The 13996-nt window shown below is 48.7% G+C and overlaps 1 protein-coding gene across 1 annotated transcript; it reads left to right on the top strand.

Moving 5' to 3' along the window:
* The first annotated feature begins 86 nt into the window (after positions 1-86).
* Positions 87-11125, top strand: LOC139042100 (putative NBPF family member NBPF5). The gene is made up of 7 exons (XM_070498055.1): positions 87-4437; positions 4538-4747; positions 6706-6808; positions 7613-7827; positions 8896-8947; positions 10439-10895; positions 10982-11125. The coding sequence occupies exons 2-7, from the start codon at positions 4570-4572 to the stop codon at positions 11123-11125; spliced, it is 1149 nt and encodes a 382-aa protein (XP_070354156.1). The 5' UTR covers positions 87-4437; positions 4538-4569.
* Positions 11126-13996: the final 2871 nt, after the last annotated feature.

The following is a 13996-nucleotide window of genomic DNA, read 5'->3' on the forward strand; positions in this document are numbered from 1 at the left end:
ATTCCTGTGGGATGTTTTGATCCGAAGAGGTGAATTTTTAATGGCAGAAATTTAGACGCTGCAAGGGTGTGCCTCGGCAGAGGACCTATAATTTCTCGCAACAGGTATTCCATCTCTGCTTGACATATATTTCCTTTTTCTGTTAAATTAATTTTTATTGCAGTAATACTGGTTTATAACATTATATCAATGTTAGTGTACATCATTATATTTCAACTTCTGTATCGACTCCATCAGATTCACTACCAGAAGTCTAGTTGTCATCAGTCACCCAGCATATGTGCCCCTTTACCCCTTTGCCCTCTCCCCTCCCCCCTTCGCCTCTGGGAAACAGCAATTTATTCTCTGTGTTTATATGTTTATTTGTTGTTGTTGTTGTTGTTTTATCTTCCATGTATGAGTGAAATCCTATGGCATTTGACTTTCTCCGTCAGACTTATTTCGCTTAGCATAATACTCTCAAGTTCCCTCCACGTTGTCAAAAATGGCAAGATTCCCTCTTTTTATGGCTGAGTAGTACTCCATGGTGTGTGTGTGTGTGTGTGTCACATCGTCTTTATCCATTCATCTGTTGATGGTCACTTAGGTTGCTTGCAAGTCTCGGCTGTTATGAATAATGCTCCCATGAAAATAGGGGTGCATAAATCTTTTGGAATCAGTGAGTTTGTGTTCTTTGGATAAATACACAGAAGTGGACTACCTGGCTTATATGGTAGTTCTGTTTTTCATTTTCTGAGAGATCTCCATGCTGTTTTCTATAGTGGCTGCCCCAGTTTACATTCCCACCAGTAACATATGAGGGTTCCCTTTTCTCTACATCCTCTCCAACACTTATTTTCTTTTTCGTGATAGCCATTCTGACAAGCATGAGGTGATATCTCATTATGGTTTGGATTTGCGTTTCCCTAGGAATTAGTGATGTAGAACGTCTTCTCAGGTGCCTATTGGCCACCTGAATACCTTGTTTGGAAAACTATCTAAGATCCTCCGCACATGTTTTAATTGGGTTTTTCCTGTTTGTTTTGTTGTTGTTGAGTTGTATAAGTTCTTTCTATACTTTGCATATTAGCCCCTTATCTGATTTATGATTGGCAAATATCTTCTCCCAGTTGGTAATGGTCTTTTCATTGTGTTGATGGTATCCCTTGCCATGCTTAATATCCCAAGAAATAAAAGGAGGACAGTTTTGTCTCGGTGTTTTTAGACACACACATAAGAAAGAACGGTGAGAATTATGCTTCGATATTTTTAGGAAACAGGTCGCTATCAGCAGAAGGGCAGACAGCTATTGGGAGTGGTGGCTGAAAGGTGGTCCCCAACAGTGGTGGCCTTTGGAAGAGACCAGGCAGCCTTGGGTATCAGCACAGCCCAGGCAACTGGAAGGCAGGGGCTCCTAAGATTCCATGACACCCCCACCTTCCAATTCTGTTATTCTAACACCAGACCGTTAACTGGCGCACTGAGTCCTCTCTCCATCACTCCCGTCTGACTCTGAGTTACAGGCGGTGCCTGTGGCTCTGAGCTCTGGCATCTTGAACCTCGTTTGGCAGTTCCAGACCCTCAGCTGTTGTGGAGTGCTGATCAAGTCGTTCTCAACCGTGAGTTAAGAAGTCTCGTTTGACGTAGTCCCATTTGTTTCTTCTTGCTTCTGTTTCCCTTGCCTGAGGAGACATGATAATCCAAAGGATACTGTGAAGACCAATGTCAAAGAGTGCACTGCCTATGTTTTCTTCTAATTTTCTGGTTTCAGGTCTTACATTCCAGTCCTTAATGCATTTTGAGTTAATTTTCTGTGTCGTGTAAGATAATGGTCTACTTTCATTCTTTTGCATGTGGCTGTCTAATTTCCCATTAACATTTATTGAAGAGATGTTCCTTCCCCACTGTACGTTCTAGGCTCTTTTGTCAAAGATTAACTGTCCATAGATGTGAGGGTTTATTTCTGTGCTCTCCATTCAGTTCCATTGATCTTTGTGTCTGTTTTCTTTCCAGTATCATGATTTTTTTTTTTGAGGAAGTTTAGTCCTCTTCTAACATCTGCCACCAATCTTCACCTTTTTGCTGTGGAAGATTGGGCCTGAGCTGACATCCATGCACATCTTCCTCTATTTTCTTTTCTGTAGGACCGGTGCCACAGCATGACTTGTTAAGCAGTGAGTAGGTCCACACCCACTATCCGAACTGGCGAACCCTGGGCCGCTGAAGTGGCACATGTGAGCTCAAAGCACTCTGCCTGCCAACGGGCTGGCCCCGTAATGTTTTGATTAATAGAGCTTGTAGTATATTTTGAAATCAGGGAGTACCATACCTCCAGCTTTGTTTCTTTTGTCTCAGGACTGCTTTGGATGCAGGTGCCTATTATAATGATTGACCTGGGGGTAGGAAACATGGAGCTGTATAACTTTTATGCAAAAGACAAAAGCAGGACAGAGCAGAACAACAAGGATACTTTCAATCAAGTCGCTAAAGCAGGGGAGAAACTGTTGGAGGACTCTAGAATGGAAGGGGACCTGGCCCATCTGACTGCATTTTAACTTCATCCATTTTATAGCATAGACATGAGGCCTTAGGGACATACGCCTCAGGCACCCGGCACTCCACCTTGACAACAGTGAGAGCCATAATTTCAAATTCTAGCGTGCTTTGAGTAGAAGTGAAATTTACTCTTTCTGCTCATCGATGAGACCAATCTTCTCTGAGTCTCTCACTTTACAAAGTAAGTCCTGTCATTATTCATTCAAACTTCAACAGTGAGGTTTGAAGTCAGAAAATCTTATAAATATTCTAGCCACCTAACAAAACACCAGAAAGTTGGCAAGTCCATTCCAGTTCAGGACAGTTGGGCCCACTAGACCACAGACTTTCAGACATAAAGAAAAGAATGTCACATCCAACTGACACCAAAAGAGAGATTTCTTTAAAGCTTTTCATGGCTCTGACACACCAATAGCATTCCACAGTGTCGTTGGAGGATGGCGTGGCGTGGGGAGGAGATGAGCCTCAAAAGCGGTTGATGCGGTCCTCTGTGCTTTACCTTGACATGAAAGCTCGGTGGTACATGGCCAGACCCATCGCGCCCTCAGCTCGGGCAAGTCCAGCAGCTAAACTGAAGAGACCAATGCCACAGGGGGTCTCCCAAGTCTCCTCTTCACAAGATCCGGGTGGGAACAGATGACAAGAAAGTGAGCAGGGCATTCAGGGCACCACTTTCCCCTGCCTGCCTGTGCCTCTCTTGTCAACCTCACCTTCTCTGTCACTGAACCCCATCACACACATAACACTGTGGGTCATCCACCATCCCTGAACCGTGACCTTGAAATTCCACATTCTGGTAGAGGAATATAACCGCAGGTCAGTAGCATGACGACAGCTCGAAGGGATCTGTCCAGCAACAATCCATCAACACTGCTCCGCATCCCTGATCTGTTCCAAACGTGAGTGAACTGAATGACGACAAGAAATAGCATCAGGTTGACAAGTGTTTGCAAAAGAAAGGGCCACTACGTGTATTCAGGATATACTCATAAACCACTGTAATCATTTTCAGAGCTGGAAAAGAGCTCTTGTTTGACTAGAAGGCATAATATGTGGATATCCGGAAGCAACAAGTAGGAAAGATAGTGTTTACGGACATTTAAAAAGTAACAACCACAAAAGCGGCCCACACGTAGAGAAGGATTTTAGGAGGTAGAGATGTCACACTGACTTAAGTTTGAAGATAAGCCAACATGCTGCCCTAGTGAGGGGCAAGAAGTCGACACAACACAGGGATGCAGCAAGAGGAGTATTGTGAGTCAGGACAGAGAATAATTTCTTAACGAAGTATTCATTCACTTAGTATTACACTCTGCTTTTGTCCCTTTTAATGGATGTAGAAAAAACTGGAGAAAGCCCAGCGAATAGCAGCATGAGAGTCTAAAAGTTTGCCATCTTTCACGTCTGGGAAAACCTTAAGATCGGTTTACATTTAGAGAGAAAGTGGGGTGACTTCGTGACGGTGCTTCAGAAGACAAACTTTGTTGGGACACTGGTTTCTCTTTCTGTTTTGAGATGCACACAGGAATGGGCACTGAGAACCAAGCTTAGATATTTTCTGGAAAGAGACAGGTCGGTAGTGTCACCACGAGAGTAGACAGCTGCTTTGGGGTGATGCCCATCAGCAGTGGCCTTCAGAAAAGGCCGGGCAGCCTGGGGTAGCAGCAGGGCCTAGGCAACTGGAAGGCAGGGCCTCCTAAGATTCCATGACACCTCCACCTTCCAATTCTGTTATTGCAACGCCAGACCGTTAACCGGCGCGCTGGGGCCTCTCTCCATCACTCCTGTCTGACTCTGAGCTGCAGGCGGTGCCTGTGGCTCTGAGCTCTGTCATCTTGAACCTTGTTTTGGCAGTTCCGGACCCTCAGCTGTTGTGGAGTGTTGATCTAGTTGTCCCCAACGGTAAGTTAAGGATTCTTGTGTAAACACCCCTCTGGCCTGATGAAACCTTTTTGTTTTTGCTTGTTTTTAACTCGTTATGTGTTTGGGATTCTCTGCCCAGTCTCTGGCTCTACCTCTTCTGCCAACATCACCATGGCCGTGTGTCCTCACGCTTTGTCTGATCCGAGGGCAGAGGTGACCCTCCAGGAGTCCAACCAGGAATTGCGTTCACAGCTGGCACAAAGCAAGCAGGACTTCCAAGCCCTCATGGAGGAATTCCTTGTATCCGAAGCTGCTGCCTACTCCCTGGCCACCGAGCTGCAGAAGCACAGTAAGTCTCCCAGGGCCGTGCTCCCCAGATGGGTGAGTGATCCCTGTCTGCCCTCTAAGACGCTAAAATTTCTCCAGACTTTATCCTCTGGTCCCTTTGTCAAAATAACTTTCATTCTGACCACAATCCAGGAAAGTCAGAGGTAGGTATTTTGCCCTCATTTTGCTGGGGATGGAGAAACTGATGCACAAAGAGTTTAGCAACTTTTTCAGATTTGCAGTGTGGCATAGGGCGGCTTTAGAATTCGAGTCCCAGACATCGATTGCTGGTGCAGCCACACAATTGCGTCTTCCTCTCAGGAAAGGGCTGCACTGTTTCTCTCAGCATCCTCTCTGTCCTTTACCACATCCTGCATCGCTCTTGGCCTAAATGTCTGGGACAAGTGAACTCCCTCAGTTCAAGCTTCTCTGAGGTCCCATGGGCAAAGCACTGTGCTACTTACAGTGGGAAAACAGATGATAGTAGCTGCTTTATAGGAGCTTAAAGATGAATATGCTCCTCACCGAAACTGTGCTATCCAGGAGTGACACCATCAAGACAGGGAATGCCCTGGTGAGAGGGAAGCCCTCTCTTCCAGGGCACGGGCTCTTCTTCCTGAGTCTGAGGAAGACGTTTGACACCCTGTGGTAAGGTTGGGGCTGTTTCTATGGAAACCAGAGAATCTGTCCCGCCACCTGTATCTCCCTCTCAGCTGGTGAACCCTCAGGGATGCAAGGCAACCAACAGGTCCAGGTGACCTTGAGAGTCTGGGCTATGAGACCTGTGGCCAAATTGAGGCCACAAAGTGAGGTAGGTGGGGGAGACCACCAGCCCCAGGAAAACTCAAGCCAGTGTGTGAGGCAGGCCCTTCCCTGCCCCAGTCAGCCTCAAAACTGGAAGCTCGATTGCCTGCTCAGTGAGACTGGGCTGTAGTGACGACAAGAACCGTGACAACCAGGGCATGTGCACAGCAGAGTGTTTAGAAGGATCTTGACAACTCGGAGCCTGAATTGGGGTCGTTTCCTACAATTGCTTTTCAATAAGCCATTGAGGGGGGAGTAACTAAAATGACTGACACAGAGAAAATCAAAGCCTGCCATTTAAAAACTGAAGAGATGAGCTTTCAGGAAAGGACAAACGAAGTTTTATTTACATCCTGCCTTAGAATCACAGCGTAACTGTAGGAAACACATTTTGAAGCTGATGAAGAAGAAAGATATCACTTAAGACCTGGGTGTCAATGTAACACGGTGCAGTGGTGAAGAGCATGGACTCTGGGCCAGTCTTTCTGGGCTCCAATCCAAGCTGTGTGTCTTTCTGTGCCTCAGTTTCCTCCTCTGTTAGTACGGTGCTGTCATGGTACCTACTTGTTTGAGTTGTTGCAATGCATCACATGGATGATTTCTGTAAGTCCCTGTCACAGGGCCAACACTATTTGTTAGTTCTTCCTTCTATTGCTTTTAATTTAACACAAACTTTCTTAGTATCTGTGCACGTTTCCTTCAGAAATTTATGGGCAAATGCATAATATTTTACAGGGTTGAATCCATATAAATGTCTTTATCTTGGATGTACTTGACCTTGAAATTCTGAGCTCAAGGGAACCAACAGTCAGTAGAGTCCACCGGGCCTTCCCAAGCACAGCGCCTGCTTGGTGTTTCACTTAAGAGGCTGCGAGGCTTGGTAACGTGACTAAGGCCCACGATTCAGGGTCAGTCTCAGGGGATGGGAATTCTGCCTTTGTCAAATAGAAGTTAATGTATCTAGTTACTTTCTGTGCCTTGGAGCTTCTCTTTCCTCAGCTCTAAAATGGGGAGTAACCCAATGCTGTGTAGTAGTTTGGAGGCCGAAGAATAAGATGCGGAAATCCCAGTGTGGAGCCTGGTACTGGGCATGGACCCTGCTTCCTCCCTTGAAGGCAGTGACCACAGCAGCATGGCCAGCTTTCCACTGAGGCAGGGCTCTCTGTCCTTTTTCAGAGTGTGGAGAGTGCAAAGACATCATTGAATCCGTGCTTGGGGACAAGCTGCCTTTTGAGGAGGGGAAGCTGGCAGAGGAGTCAACGCTAGCCAAGAAGCTCAGGTAAGGAGGGCTGTGTGGGGGTAGGCTGGTGGGTAGCTGTGGGAAAAGCTGAAGTGGGGCAGGGAGCAACTTTGGGCCAAGAGAAGGCAGAAATGTACACGGCAGGCACTTGTGTTCAAATGTTTATAAAGCAACTAGGGAAAAGTAATTGGAAAATTATGGACTCCAGTTATCCAGAGGCTCACTTACTCTTTTTTTTCAAAACTATAAATTTTTGAACTGAAATTCACCAAACACGAATTTGCACAAATTGAGGTGAACAATTCAGTGGCATTTAATACGTTGACAGTGTTGTGCCATCACCCGCTCATTTCCCTTTAATCACAATCACCGCCTGTCTCACGAGGGCTTGTTGTGTTTTCTTTCTAAAGAATTCTGTCTCCTTGACCCTGTCATTCTCGTGTTCTTTCCAGCTAACCCAGCTGTGCTCGTGCACATTTCTGTGTGTGGCTTTGTGTCCATTCACTGCAGAATGCACCATGTGTATTTCAACATAGAAGCGGGCATGGCTGAAGGGGGTAACTGAAGAGACACGTTTTTAAAACAGGTTTAGGAAGACACCTGGTTTTGTTGACAGCAGGAACAATGAGTAGGATGTCCAGGAATCTGACAGGAGCTCTCTCTGATACAGAGGAAACCTGTGATTTACCTTCCTCTTTCTCTTTGCCACAGGCAAGTCGCCACACATCGGCCAGAATTCTCTGAGGACTCCTTGGGGGCAGTTCTCACAGAAATCTTGAAAATCTTTAGAATCTGTCACTCATCCCTTTGGACTCTCAAGTTTTCTCTTCTGTCCCACCTTAGGGAATCCAATCTCCTAATTCAAGAGCAGGAGCAGCAACTGGCCTATCTGCGGCACAAGTTACAGGAAGGGCGAGAAGTGTGGGCCCTGCTGAGTCAGCACCTCAATGACCTGCTGACACACAACGGCTCTGATGACCACCAAGGGCAGGCCTTCCGCCAGCAACTGGCTGAGGGATATAGGCTGGCCAAGCACCTTGCCCACATACTCGGCCCAGGTAAGGTGGCCACAGGCCCTCACTGCACTGAACTTCTCCAAGGTGCCTGGCTCACAAGACCCTCTACACCTCCCCTCGTAATGTTTTGACTAGCTGTCCCAGTTTGCGTGTTGCACTTGGGACCATGGTAGGACCAGGACTGGCTAGGTGGGCGCAGAGAGCAGATATGCCCAGGGTGGAGGTCATAGTGGTGCAAGTGTCGGCTTCCTTCCTGATGGACTGTGACCTTTAGGGCAGGAGGCCACACCTACCTACTGTCAGAGGACACAAAAGAGGATGTGACAGGAGGCAGCTTGTTTGAGTGAAAAGAGCCTTGGACTAAGGGTGGCCATTCCCAGGCTCCAGCCTGAGAGCTGACGGTACTAACACTGGGTGAGAGATTGATTTTTACTTCATCTGTATCAATCTCCTCAGCAGTAAAATGGATCCAATAATCTGTTCACGGTAGCTGTAGTCATCAAACGTAGGAATGTCTATGAATGCACTTGAGAACAAAGCAAGCCCCTCGCTCTGTGGGGTTGGGCAAGGTACTGGATGTGGTAGAACTTGGTGGTAGAGAGTTTAGACTGGAGACCTTTCCGTAGAGAGAATTTCCCTCCACAACACACAGAAGCCAACTTGGAGGGCCCTTAAAGTCCCCAGATGAGGGATGTTGGCTTGGGTTCTTTCTTGTCTCCTTAGAGAAAGGACGAGGTTCTCTGTGAGAGCTGGGAAGGGATATAGGGCCTGTGCCTTTGGCAGGATTTGTGGCAGAATGGAGCACGCAGTCGCAGAATTCAAGATGGAAGCTGGACAAGTACCCAGTGATATGAGGAACAAAAGACAGCTTAAACTTTTGCCCAATTTCAGGCAGAGTCTGCAATGATGGTGATCCAGCGGATCACAGACACACCGCCTGGTAAATCAGAAATCCATGCTGGGGCAATGCTTTCAAGACAATGCACTAGGACTTCAAGACCATACGGACTCCTGCATAGATATTTATGTCTCTATGGCTGTTGAGGTCACTGCGTTTATAGAGGTTAAAGTGGGAAAGAGCTAACTGGACATTTCTGAATTTATTTGCAGGGAATAACGAAGACAAGGAAGATGAAAAGACACAAGGCACACTGACTCACAGGTGACAATGAATAATCTGGTGCCGGTAATGGGTGGGGAAAATGTGGAGACGGTATCAGAAAGAACAGTAAGTGAGGGGAACAAAGTCACAAATGCCAGAGGCAAGAGAAGGAAACGTGGAGGTTGTAATGATTTAATTCACTCAACCAACAAGGAAAAGGCTCTGTTAACTTCAATGTTACTCATCTCTATGGACCTGTAAGTCTGACACAAGAGAACGCAACACCCTTAGGAAATCATGCACATAGAGAAAAGCTCTATTCTCTCCTGCAAGAAAAATCAGGGTGAGACGCATATCTAACTGCTACACATTAATGATGGTCTCTGGAAGGAAGTAAACTAGCAGTGCAAAAACTAAAGGGATGATTAACCGCATTAAACAACAAAAATGGAGTGAGATGAGAAAAATGTACCTGTTCTGTAAACAGTCAGAGAAAGAAGCATAGAATGGAGACCATCATAGGGATTATACAATGAAACAAGAAGGGACTTCATTTGAAGGGGAAATGTGATGATCTCAGGTATAGGGACATCAGGAAGTGCTCGCTATCCCCGTTTCCCCATGCAGACAACCACCAAGTGTCCCTTTCCCAGAGTGCTCTGTGTTTCTCACCGTGGTCCTCAGATGGGCCAATTCCGTGATCTCTCTCCAGTGTGGTCACGTGCAGTCAGATGCCGGAGGTGTGCTCATCTGTCAGCGGATGGCATGCGCTCTCCCGTTCTCTCTTTTTTCCGTCACCCAGCGGAGGACGCATGTCTGCCTCTGCCCAGTTGCCATTCCCACGGTGGCGGCTATTTCCTGGCAAAGAGAGTCATTCGTGACCAAAGTCCGCATCATGCCCCAGTAGGGAGAGAGGCAGACCTTGCAGCTTCCAGATTTCTAGGAGTCGACAGTGGTGCCAGAGCCCAGGCAGGGTTCACTTGGCAGCTGTCTGTGCATTTCCACCAACTGGATGCAAGAGTGTTGATGCCGCCTTTAGGGTCCTCTGAGTGGGTGGGTGTGTGATGACTCTTGTGGAGTGGAGGCGCTCGTTCTCCTTGCTCAAGAGCTCATTTTCTGCTCGGTGCTCTGAGCAAGCTCTGCTCGCTCTCTCCTCCTCTGTCTCTGTCTGTGTGTCTGTCTCTCTCCCTCTCTCTCTCTCTGTGTCTCTCTCTGTCTGTCTCTCTGTCTCTGTGTCTGTGTCTGTGTCTGTCTGTCTCTCGTCGGCTCACGCTGGATCGCTCGCTCTCTCGCGCTCTCTGTCTCTCTCCCTGCGCGCCCCACCCCCCGGCCCTCTCTGTCTCTGTCTCTGTCTTTTTCCAGCTCTCTCTCCTGTTCCCACTTCAACTGCGGCCTGGCCCCAGCCAGAGGAGGATTGTGTGATCTCCCTGGCTGAGCCCTTCCTATTGCTCTTCTGTGAGCAGACCCTTCCACCTTCCAGGGAAAGCAGCTCTAGGAATGTGTGTTTCCCAAAGCCGCTTGTCTCCACTTGAGCCCTCCCTCCCCCCACAGGCTCGGCGGGGATGTGCCGCCCACGGTCGAGCCTCCGCTCCCGAGAGCGTGCCTGGAGGAATACTCCTGGACATGTGCCACGGATGTCGGCCAGTCCGAGTCCTGCTGGACTCAGTCGAGCAGTGCCGTCTTCTGCTTCCAGGGCCTGGCCGTCTCCTCCCTGGCAGACACCCCCAGTGAGTATTGCCGCTGTGCAGGGGATAAGGCTCCAGCTGGACTCCCTGGGCGGTCCGTGTCCTTGGCATGCCAGCCCTCGGGCTGTGCAGACAGACACATTGAAGGGAATCAGGCTGGAGGACGGAGTTGGAAGCACAGACGGGAGACGCTTGAGGGAGCTGCGCTCCCTTCCTTCTTGCCAGGATACGCCCAGGTGCCCCTGGCCCCAGTGACACATCACGGGACCCAAAGCCGGCAGGACAAACTCAGCTCCCCTGTGCCGTACGTAGCGCCAGGGCAGGTGTCTGTCAAACGTCCCCACTGGCGTGAAATGTCTCCTCGCACCTTCAGTGCTCTAACTTTCACGCCTGAGGCGTGTCCCTCCAGATTCTAGGCCCACCCCGTGCGCCTGGCCTCCTTGTGGACATCTGCCTCCGAGACGCCTCCCGGGCTTCACTCTTCCGGGCCCCACTCTCCGTCTCCGTCACGTTGGCCTCTCTTCCGAAGCAGTCCTCGGAAGAACGCCCCTAGCCACCTGTCCCGTTTCCCGTGCTCCCGTGTTTCCCGCGTGCGAGCCTAGGCCTTGGCCTTCTCCCAGCCCACAGGGTGGCCAGTGTTTCTGCGGAGCAGGGGGCGACGATGCCTCTGGATGCCAGGGTTTGTAGAGTGCAGCCGGCCTTCTCCCCTCAGGCGATGAGTTCGACTCGAGCCTCCACAACTAGTGTCCCCGCGCAGAGAAGGCTGAGTAGCGCGGCACTTGTGCGAGCAGGCACTTAGGCTGGTGCCCCAGAAGGTGTGAGCCCCACGCCTCTTTGGCTGTTTTCCCAGACTCGGGAGAGCCTCCTGGGCTGAGGGCCTCCCCGATCGGGGAGACGCGGCCCGCTGGCTCAGGAAAGCCAGGCCGGCGCTTTCACGAGACACCGCCTGAGGTCTCCTGGCAGATTGCTCTTCCCGTCTGCCGTTGTCACGCTGAGGATGTGGAGGTCCCTGGGCTGGGACTGGACACTGGATTCCCAAGGGTCGAGTGGGGATCTGCTTAGTGTGACTGGCCCCGTGCGAATTTCTTTCCAGGCCAACACACCGATCCGGAGGACGACGGGGGCGTCCAAGACGGCCTGTGTTGCAGGTAACTCGGAAGAATCCCGGGACTCCATTGGAAGGGGCCATCTGGGCATCTCCGATCGAGGGAATTCAGCGAGCGCTGACTATCCCCGTTTCCCCCATGCACGCAACCGCCAAGTGTCCCTTTCCCAGAGTGCTCTGTGTTTCTCACCGTGGTCCTCTGATGGGCCAATTCCGTGATCTCTCTCCAGTGTGGTCACGTGCAGTCAGATGCTGGAGGTGTGCTCATCTGTCAGCGGATGGCGTGCACTCTCCCGTTCTCTCTTTTTTCTGTCACCCAGCGGAGGACGCATGTCTGCCTCTGCCCGGTTGCCGTTCCCACGGTGGCGGCTATTTCCCGGCCAAGACGGTCATTCGTGACCATAGTCCGCATCATGCCCCAATTGGTGCTAAAATACATCCGAAATTCCAGCTTTCTCTTCGTTTACCCTCATGCCAGAGTCAGTTTACCCTTGGCTGCTTCGTTTATGTCCTGCCCACTTTATGCAATACTGTTCATGCCACCCTTCTTCTTTTCTGGGTTTACGTTTTTCATGTCTCTCGTCTCCTGGTATACTCAATCCTCTTTCTCATCACATTTTTTCCCTCTTTCTCATAATCTTTTCTTTTCCTCCATCCTCTAAGCTATGTCTGCTGGGTCCTTGTTCCACTTGTCTTTCCCTCTTTCTCTTTTTCTCTCTAATGATCTCCCTCTCTCTCCTGTTCACTTTCCAACCACACTCTCTTCCTAGACAGGGCAAGTTTCCTTTTTCTCTCTTCATAGGTGCCTTAATTCTGTTTTAGGTGATCCCACTCTCATCCTTCCCATCCAAACCGTCCCTTGGTTTTTGTCTTTCCTAATGCCTTTTTTTTTATCTTCACTCATCTGTACCCCAACACCCTCAGCAGCAATCTGCTCTATATGAAAGATAATGGATTCCCCAAGGACGCTGTGAATAAATATTTTGTTTGTTGTTCCACTGAACATGACGTGTCCTCCTCCTACAGACCTTACAGTGATTCTTCATTGTCATTTGACAGACACGAAATCTTCCAAACCCTGGATGCAGAGGGTGAGTACTCCCACTGTAAATGGCAGAAATTCCTTGAGGTTTTCTGGTAATGTCTATGTTCATTGAATCCAGCACCCTGCATTGGCTGAGAGGTGCATCCCTGCCAATGGGTTCTGTAGACTCCTTCTAGTTTGAGTTGTGCTCCTGAAGTTAATTTTAAGAAGCATCCTGTGGTCAGATAATTTTCTTCTTCTAGTCTCAACTCCTGTCACCTGGCATTTCTCACAACTGCAGACTGTTCCTATCAAGTCAGGTTCAAGAGGGGAAATAGAGGGATAATGGAAAAGTCTCAGCCATCATATTGTTACCTGGAGGAATTTGTGAAAAACATCTCTTTTTCATCCTAAGAATTCTCATACTCATGGAATGATGTTGCTGCTTGTATTTCCTCAGTAGTTTTGTACAAACTCTCTGGCTTTCCACACAGGTTTGCAGTCTGCTCAATATTTGCAACATGTATTACATGGTTCCCAAGCTCAAAGTTTTTCCCCTGGGGTGCCAACCCGCTTCTGAAGCATTTGGATATGAGATCCTGAACACCAAATCCTGCCTGTTTCTGTGTTTTCAATGAAGCCAAAGCTCTCATTCTGATTTTTCATCCTCCACCAATGGCCATGGGTTTCGTCCTTTGTGCAACACCATTGATTTATTCCGTGTGGAGGTTGTAGTTTCAATCACGTGTCTAGTCTCGGCGGTATCATCTCATGTAAACTATCAACAGCCTGTGTACCTGATGGGGGTATTGGCCTAATTTATGAGCAAAGCACACAAGCTTCCCTATCCATTATCTCCAGAAAAGTCCTCCCTGGTGAGCAAGATCCCACTGGGGCCGCCATTTCCTCAAGCAGGGAGATTCAAACACAGTTTTCATCTCCTCTCCCGGAGGCGATCTTCTGGACTTCTCTTCTGGCCGAGGCGGTTGGATTGTTAGGAGCCTTTACTCATGAAATCATCTTGTAGGAAGAGCCAGAAACTCTGTGGTGTTCCTGACTCTCTCTGACTATTTTATAGTGAAATCGACCATGAACAATTTGTCCTTCAACCTTTTCGGGTCAGTAAGTGCCTTTTCACACTGGACCATCCTCTTTCCTGTTTCCCGTTCTTCCTGAGGTGCAGAGAATCGAAGGCTTTCTGAGGATCACAACAATTCATGACTGAAAATGTCACACAGGTCTTTTGTGTCTGTTGTGTGCCACACCCCTCAGCAAGTGAGCTCCGTGGACACTAT

This window comes from Equus asinus, chromosome 25, assembly GCF_041296235.1.
Source record: "Equus asinus isolate D_3611 breed Donkey chromosome 25, EquAss-T2T_v2, whole genome shotgun sequence".
NCBI classification, from domain to species: domain Eukaryota; kingdom Metazoa; phylum Chordata; class Mammalia; order Perissodactyla; family Equidae; genus Equus; species Equus asinus.

Coding starts and splice junctions, on each gene's coding strand:
- LOC139042100 (XM_070498055.1), top strand. CDS start 4,570: ATGGCCGTGTGTCCTCACGCTTTGTCTGATCCGAGGGCAGAGGTGACC. Junction 7,828..8,895: donor TGCCCACATACTCGGCCCAG/GTAAGGTGGCCA, acceptor ATTTATTTGCAG/GGAATAACGAAGACAAGGAA. Junction 10,896..10,981: donor CGTACGTAGCGCCAGGGCAG/GTGTCTGTCAAA, acceptor GTGTCCCTCCAG/ATTCTAGGCCCACCCCGTGC.